Source organism: Bidens hawaiensis, unplaced genomic scaffold, assembly GCF_021521415.1.
Source record: "Bidens hawaiensis isolate Kalapana, Puna unplaced genomic scaffold, B.hawaiensis_p1.1 tig00012813_1, whole genome shotgun sequence".
Lineage (NCBI taxonomy): Eukaryota > Viridiplantae > Streptophyta > Magnoliopsida > Asterales > Asteraceae > Bidens > Bidens hawaiensis.
In genome coordinates, this window is record NW_027492066.1 from 23,366 (window position 1) to 32,002 (window position 8,637).

At 36.5% G+C, this 8,637-nt stretch overlaps 2 protein-coding genes across 2 annotated transcripts; one reads left to right on the plus strand and one right to left on the minus strand.

Moving 5' to 3' along the window:
• The first annotated feature begins 815 nt into the window (after positions 1-815).
• On the plus strand, positions 816-4,286 carry LOC143542266 (uncharacterized). The gene is made up of 3 exons (XM_077034898.1): positions 816-1,167; positions 2,436-2,588; positions 2,671-4,286. The coding sequence occupies exons 1-3, from the start codon at positions 835-837 to the stop codon at positions 4,186-4,188; spliced, it is 2,004 nt and encodes a 667-aa protein (XP_076891013.1). The 5' UTR covers positions 816-834; the 3' UTR covers positions 4,189-4,286.
• A 642-nt stretch (positions 4,287-4,928) lies between these two features.
• LOC143542245 (uncharacterized protein At3g28850-like) lies at positions 4,929-5,966 on the minus strand. The gene has a single exon (XM_077034879.1). The coding sequence runs from the start codon at positions 5,943-5,945 to the stop codon at positions 4,929-4,931; it is 1,017 nt and encodes a 338-aa protein (XP_076890994.1). The 5' UTR covers positions 5,946-5,966.
• Positions 5,967-8,637: the final 2,671 nt, after the last annotated feature.

The window sequence follows — 8,637 nt, forward strand, 5'->3', positions numbered from 1 at the left end:
ACGGCAGCTACCACAGCACCACCACCACCATATCATGCATCACTACAAACTAGCTAAAAGAAATAGTAATAATATATGCGTATGCATACGTATAGGGGTGCAAACGAGCCGAGCCGAGCCGAGCCAAGCCCGAGCTTGACTAGACTTAAGCTCGACTCGTTTAACTTACACAGAGCTCGAGCTCGGCTTGGACTCGGGCTTGAATCGTTTATTATTTATCAATTATCTTTTATATAAATATAATTATATTTATATATTTTTTCTATGATAATATTATGTATAAAATAATATATATTATTTAATTATTTTTTCATAACATCATATATATATTAATTAATAATTATTAAATACATATTTTCTAAAATTATATAAATGACAGGCTCGTTTAGGCTTGCGAGCGTGCTCGAGTTCGATAAATGAAGCTTGGACTCGTTTATTAAATTTGCTTATTTTAAGGCTGGAGATCGGACTCAATCGAACTTTTTAACGAACCGATCTCGAATATCTCGCGAGCACTTCAGCTCGTTTGCACCCCTTATATACGCATAATAAACATGTTTAAAATTTAAAATACACGTGTACATGCTACCTACAAATTACGCGGATACTTTATCAATTAGCTAAGCGTGGAAAAAAAAAACCCCAACGTACAACCACATAAAGCGTCACGTACAACAACACAAAGCAACAATATACAAACCCCCAAATTCATTACGACATCGTTTATACGTGTTCACACACAGCATATTCTCTCTCTCACCCTCTATAAAAACTCTCCCCATTTTCTCGAACTCCCAAAGACGGTGCCAAATAATAATAATAATAACAATAATAATGGTTGTGGGTATGATGAAATGGAGGCCATGGCCACCGCTGCAATCCAAGAAATTCGAAGCCAAGATTATTATTCATACCCTTCAAGGGTTGATTGAGCCTGCAATTGATTGTTCGAAGCTGTGGGTTGAGGTTAAGTGGAAAGGGGGTAATAATAATAATAATCGGTTGAGTTTCAAGAGAAAGAGTGTGAGAACGAATGTTACGAAAGAGGGGTTTGTGAAGGATGATGGGGTTATTGAATGGAATGAAGAGTTTGTTGCTGTGTGTAATTTGGTGGGCTTGAAAGATGGTGGGTTTCATCACTGGGATGTTGCACTCCAGGTGTTCGACGTAAGTCTTCAGCCAAATTATATAATAATTTTATGTTTTTTTATGTTGGGTTTTAAGTAATTGATGAAATTTAGTTGCACTTGACTCAAATTTACAAGATTTGTGTTGAGATTTTTATTTATTTTTAGGGTTTGAGGTTAGTTATATTATTATTTTTTTTCTTTATAAAGATCAAAACTTGAAGATCAAGGAAGGTTTTCATATATGCCAATTTCAACTATAATTATTAAATTTTATTTTCCTCATTTTATGGACTTTTTTTTTTAATTTATGGGTTTGGTTGTTTTATTGTTTTTAATGATAAAATTTATGAAATTGAAGAAATTTGCAGGCTTTGATTTGAGTTTTCATGTATTTAGGGTTTGAGGTTAGTAATAATATTACTTTTTTATAAAGATTAAAACTTGAAGATCTGTGTTGTTTTCTGGGCTTGATTGAAGAAGGGTGATCTGGGGAAGGTTTTTCATAGATGTCAATTTCAACTATAAATACTAATAATTATTTTCCCCCTTTTATGGAGTTTTAATTTTTTTTTATATATGTTTCAGCTAATAAGTATAGTTGACTATAGCCTTAGTGGATCACATCCTTTAACTTAAAGCCATATGCTGTATCAAAATTCAAAATTGACTGCATAGCATAGCAGCATATTCCATGTCTTATCCCTAAACACCTCATTGATTTGCTGTAAAAATCACCAGAAATATGTACAGATATAGAACAATAATGATATATTAATCAGATTATGTTAATCGGAAATTCGGAATTCTCATCGCCTTTGATCTTGATGATTAATATGAAACTACTGGTATGATGCTATAACTTGATGATCAGGAATATCTATACTTTAGGACCGAGAGTGATACACGTATTTCGTTTTTAGTGGTTTGTTCGGATTAAAGAAGAAAAAGTTTCACCTCATGCGCTCAATATTCAACACGAGTTTTTGTCAATAAAAGAGGGTGGCCTTTAGTAGTATATTACGATTAAAAGCTAAAGTGGCCCTTTGATTATTAATATACATCTTCTAACGTGTCGTCCCTACATAGCTACTGTGAACAAAGATGATGACTACTTTAAGAACCTATCTTTAGCCGATTAGATTAGATCAAGTGGGAATTTATAATTCTATTTCGTTGGTTAGTAACTTTATTTAATTCTCTACAGAAAGAAGTTTCCTTTTTTGTTCTTTTGTTTTAAAGGTATATACTTGATGAGTATTCTTTAAAACAATTAAAATTTCTAATAATGTGTTTCTTTTTATTCAGGGATTAAATCAAGGACCAAAAAATAGGAATTGTTGTATTGCAACCGGATCATTAAATCTTGCAGAGTTTGCTTCTAGCGATCAAATCGAGACCGATATAAGCATTCCTCTATCTGCTCCTAGTGGCATCACTGAATCTAAATCCACACTTAATGTAAGTCCCTTAAAATTTATGCTTAAAAATTGGTTAAGTTCTTAATATAATATGCTAAGTCCTTTTTTTATTAAATATGCAGGTGTCTCTGAGTCTGCAAGAACTTAGGATCCCGCACGAGAGTACAGAACAAGCGCAAAGAACTATTATACCTCTTCCATTATCATCTAGTAATGTTAAATCTGGTCTTCAGAAAGTCAAAATCTTCAGGGGTATATCAGTCAACCAGGCTAAAAAAGCATGTCGTGAAGAAGAGGGTAGTGATGGAAAAAGCTCGGTAAGAAGCTATGATGCTGACTACCCGTTTGACACCGACTCCATTGAAGCAGATGAAGTTGACTCGGATGAAGTCAAAGATGAAGATTCTGCTGTTAGAAAATCTTTCAGTTACGGAACTTTGGCATATGCAAATCATGCGGGAGGGTTATCTCACTTCAACTCGAGCTCTAGTGAAGATGAAGATTGGTTATATTACCGCAACAATAAAGAAAAAACCAGTTATTCAAGCGAGCCCATCATTGATCCTTTAGAAACACAAGTATTAAAACGAAGCATATTCCCATGGAGAAAAAGGAAGTTGAGTTTTAGATCCCCGAAGAACAAAGGTGAACCGCTTTTGAAAAAAGATTCTGGAGAAGAAGGCGGTGATGATATAGACTTTGACCGCCGAATGCTGAGTTCTTCAGATGAGGACACGAATACAAACAGATGTTCAGTTTCCGAATTTGGAGACAATAATTTTGCTGTAGGTAGCTGGGAGAAGAAGGAAATAATAAGCAGAGACGGGCATATGAAACTTGACACACAAGTTTTCTTTGCTTCAATTGACCAAAGAAGTGAACGAGCCGCCGGTGAAAGTGCATGCACCGCGTTAGTTGCGGTTATAGCCGATTGGTTCCAAAACTGTAACGAGATGCCGATAAAGTCACAATTCGATAGCTTGATTCGAGACGGGTCATTAGAATGGAGAAATCTGTGTGAAAATGAAGTTTACAGAGAACGGTTTCCAGATAAACATTTTGATCTTGAAACCGTTTTACAAGCCAAGATTAGAAATCTTGATGTAGTCCCTGAAAAATCATTCGTTGGATTTTTTCAGCCCGAAGGGATTAAAGAAGGTGATCTTCATTTTCTTGATGGTGCCATGTCGTTTGACAGCATATGGGATGAAATCAGTCAAATCGGGTCAAATTATAACAACAGCATGAAGCCGTTGGTCTACATTGTAAGCTGGAATGACCATTTTTTCATGTTGAAAGTTGAACGGGATGCATATTATATTATCGACACGTTGGGAGAGAGGTTATACGAGGGATGCAATCAGGCGTACTTGCTTAAGTTTGACAAAGATACGGTAATTGAACGACTACCAAGTGAGAATGCCGAAGGCGAAAAAGTCAATGAAAGTCAAAGTAAAGATAGCAAGATTGTGTGCAAAGGGAAAGAGTCGTGCAAAGACTATATTAAAAGCTTTTTGTCTGCAATCCCGATAAGGGAATTGCAGGCCGATCTGAAGAAAGGGTTGATGGCAGCATCAACCACTGTAGTTCATCATCGGCTGCAAATTGAGTTTCATCACACCGAGTGCTCTTTAGCTTAAGCAAGCGGTAATACAACATCACAACAGCTATTAACGTATTAGATTGTTAACGGGTTAACTGTTTTTGTTGGACGGTTTTGTAGCCTAACATCGGCCATGTTTTTCATACGTTGTGTTTCTACTCGGAACTGTTTTAAATGTAAATGTCTGAAGTAATATGTATAAATCTATGAAATGTTTGATATTGATAAACTGTGTTTTCTTTTCGCTTTCCATTTTACTGTCTGTCATTGCTACAACGAAAGCCAGGTCGAGTCTTGTTATCGGGTTTGTTAGGGTGGGTCCCAGCCTCGGCACGGGGACCACACTTCGTGGGCTGATGGGCCTCCTCACAAAGGGGGTCGCAGTGACCAGGCCCGGGCGACTGTTTACCAAAAACACAGGTCTTCGCAAAGTCGTAAGACCATGTATGGGGGCTGACGCCTGCCCCGTGCCGGAAGGTCAAGGAAGTTGGTGACCTGATGACAGGGGAGCCGGTGACCGAAGCCCCGGTGAACGGCGGCCAAACTACAACATTGGCCACCCGTTACACCCTTATTACAAATTAAACGAGCACCAACTCTCCCGAGTTAAATGCGAAAACTGTAAAATGATTTAATGGTGCAGTTGAGTTTGAACCAAAAATAATATTAATACTAAAAAAAAAACCCATAAGCAAAAATGCATACAAATATTCTAGCACATTTTATCAAGTAACAATGACAACAATCTCAATACACAGACCAAATACTTTCAGGCTTTCAGCAGCAAAAGGGACATAGGATCAGACCATTTTCATTACACTCCCCACACTTCTCCGGCAACCGACCATCGCCCGAACCCACCTTCCGGCTACCACTGCATCTAAAACACACCACAAACCGAACACCTGCACACCCTTCACACGGCCCGTCCCATGTATTAACCGGAATTCCAGCTAAAAGTGGACGAAGCCTCCCTTGCTCGTGCAACCGCAACACTTCCTCAGCTCCCCCAATGTACCTCCCCTTTATAAACAACCTCGGTGGTACCACTTTCCCGCCGAGTAACCGCCACAGCTCATCTCCGAAGTCCATATGCATTGATAAATCTCTTTCATCATACAAAACCTTAAAACCCTCGAGTAAAATCCGAACACTCGCGCAGTCTTCAAACGTCTTTCGGATGCTTCTAAATCCTGTGGTGTACAAAATCACTGAATCACTCCCTCCCGGAGGACAAATTCTCTCGAAATCCAAAAGGGGATTATCAACATCTTCTAATTTTAACGATTTTAACGGCGGTTCAGTATCTGAATCATGATCATAACCTAAACCTCTAGCTTTAACCTCCAAACCCCCCTGCTGATAAGCCGATAACAGATTCGGGTCAAAAACCGTACCCGAATCCAAATTCGGCGCCCTTAAAATATCAATCTCCAACAAAGGACTTCCACTTGCACCTAAACTTTTCGAATTCGAATGTACCTGAACCCGATCAGCAATCGGGTCCCTAACGGGTTGGGAATTTTCTTTATTGTCTATATCCGATTCATCGGATTCTTCAAGGCCCTTCATGAGCTCCGATACATCGATGATTTCAACTTCTTGTACCGAAAAACTGCTCTTCGTTTCAATCTTTCTTTCAATTTGCATAATTTCTTCTTCGGATACTCGGGTTTCAAGTTTATCGATCAACCCATCGGCCGCATTAACATGGAGAATCCTTTCGGGTTTCGGGTACCCGATTGTTTTAATTGTCTTTAACTTCTTCAAGATTCTTCCCTTCACACTCTTCATTTTCCTGATCTATATATACAAAAAACTGTATGTATATATATAAACTATAAAGAATAAACATACAATTTGTTGAATAATAACGAAATGGGATAAAATTGGGGGTTTTGTATGGGTTTTATCTAACGGCTAGAAAGAGTATGAGTGTGGTTTTAAATTTTTTGATGATAAGGTAAGGTGAGGTCCACGGTTAGCTGGAGTGGAGGTGAATTTTGGGCCGTCAGATGTTGTTGATCGTAGAGTTTGATGGTGAATGGTTTGTAGGGTAGTGTGTTGGAAGCAACGGTCGAGCCGGCGTATGGGCCGGGCCTACTCCGACTTTTTGTTATCGTTGCTTTGGCAATTTCTTTTCGTCGAATATATAAAAAGTTTGTTTTTAACTCTTTAGAGCATTCTCGTCCCGTTCCCTGTCCCTATATCTATATATATCATATAATTTGTGACATCCCGTGAAAAATAGGGTTATTATCCGTACGACTTTAAGCAATATTTAAATCAAAATCATTCATGATAGGCTTAATTATGAATGAGATTATAATGTGCATCTAGAAGTCCACATCGTTATGTGTCTTGTATTGATAATCAATGGAGGATTACCGGGTCACACTAGTATGTCCGACACACACAAACATTGATGATTAAATATTAATACTAAGAAAGTATTAAACGTGTAAATAATACATAGAGATTTATATTTATAAATTCTTTTACGAAATTCAAAATAGTATTCGCATTCACTACACATATCCTAATTTAAAAGAAATATGTCTCGCAAAATGTTATTTACATCCACCTATGTGAGTAATTAATTAAGATGTACAAGTCAGTACTTCATACATTAATGAGCTAGTGTTCATTTATAACAAACAAAAAATAAAAATAAAAAAATAAAAAGAAAGAAACATTAGTGATACCGACCCGCGTCTATATATACACACATAACACGTAGCGTTAAACCGGCACATCGATATCGCACGACACCGTCTTCAAATAATCAAATCCAATATATTTGCTTAGTTTGAATATAGAACAATCATCACCATGCAAAATCATGCACCATCCTCTATTTCCTTTCATGAGTTTTAAGTGAAGTAATAAATGAATAAAAGGAAGTAAAATCATCATCATACCAACTCATGGCCATCATGCATCAGTTCTATTATAAAAATCTAACCTACCTGATCTCAAACCCATTCCCCAATCACCATTATTTCATTTGCTCCTTCACACACTCAACCCAATCACCTTGTTTATTTTTAGTTATCTTTTCAAACACACAAGAGACCATACTGTATATGTTGACTATTTTGTAAGAAACTTGACAAAAAAAAATCCTATCTGCTTTCCTTTATATATTTGTGTTCTTGAAAATACAAATAAACAAACACAACACCCGACAGGCACTCCCTTTCTCCCAGCTCTCTGTCTTGAAGTCGAAACACCCACTCACACTTCCATATATACACAACCATCTTCAAGTTACCAAGTTCAAGTTCAAGGAGTTCAATGTTTTGAAGTTACAAGTGGTGTTCAAGCTCAATATCATCTTTTAAATTCTCTACACAACCTTCTCGTTGCTTGCTTTAAGTGAGTCTTAATTTTTCTAAAACCCATTCTTTTTCATTATATTACATGTTTGATTCACCCAAGTAATTAGATGCTTGTTTAAAGCTCATGATATTTTAGAATATATCAAGAACTAAATATATTATTTGCCATCATACTGTAGGTATAATCAAGTATAAATAAATGGATTAAAACTCCACAAATGATTATGTACAAGTTCACAATTTCATGCATTATAAATTATGTTAGAAACCTGTATGTTCTAATTTATATAAGAGTATTTTAATATTTATTTGGAAACATCAACGGATTTTAATGATTTAATTTGACCAAACATTTTCTTATACAAATTTTTATTATAGTAAAACGCATTCAAGGTTCAGATAGTTTTTAATCACGAGTGTCATCGAATATGTAAAGTTGCATTATTCCCTCATAAATACGAGCCTTATCTAAAATGTGTTATCTACAAAAAAAAAAAAAAAACAAATTATATAAGTATTATAAATATATAATTTCAAGAAAACATGAGCATATCACCAGCGAGGCGTCAAACAAACACGTTTAACTAGTTGGGTGAAACATGATCATGAAATGCATAAGTGTTGGATTTGAAACATTAGACTTAAATTGTTCTGGCACATTATAGGGCACTTTTAGGACGAGACTTGGACTCTTACATTATCTAGCGCATTTGAGAATCAGGTGAGTTTCACGGCCCCTTTTTTCATTTAACTGTTTTGAAACTTTGGGGGAGAATGCATGGAGAAACACATGTTCGGAAACGAGTAGAAACTCTGTCTCATTTTGTTACATGGGTTGGAAACAATAATGCACCCAAAGTCCCCTAGAATCTATGATCATTAACTATTGTAGACGTGGCAAATGTGAATAGTACCATTCGGGATTAACACACCCCACCCGTGGTTAGTCGCACTAACTTAGATTGGAGGTATAGCGGGTGATATTTGTCCAACAGATGACTTTGATGTTTTCGCATTAGAACATCAAGAGGGGCGATCATAGAAACGCTGTTAAGTCTTGCTCATAGAGCTCATGGTAACTGTCTGAGAAATTGGTTGACTCGTTGTCCAAGAAACACATATTTTTAGATGTCATATAAACCTGT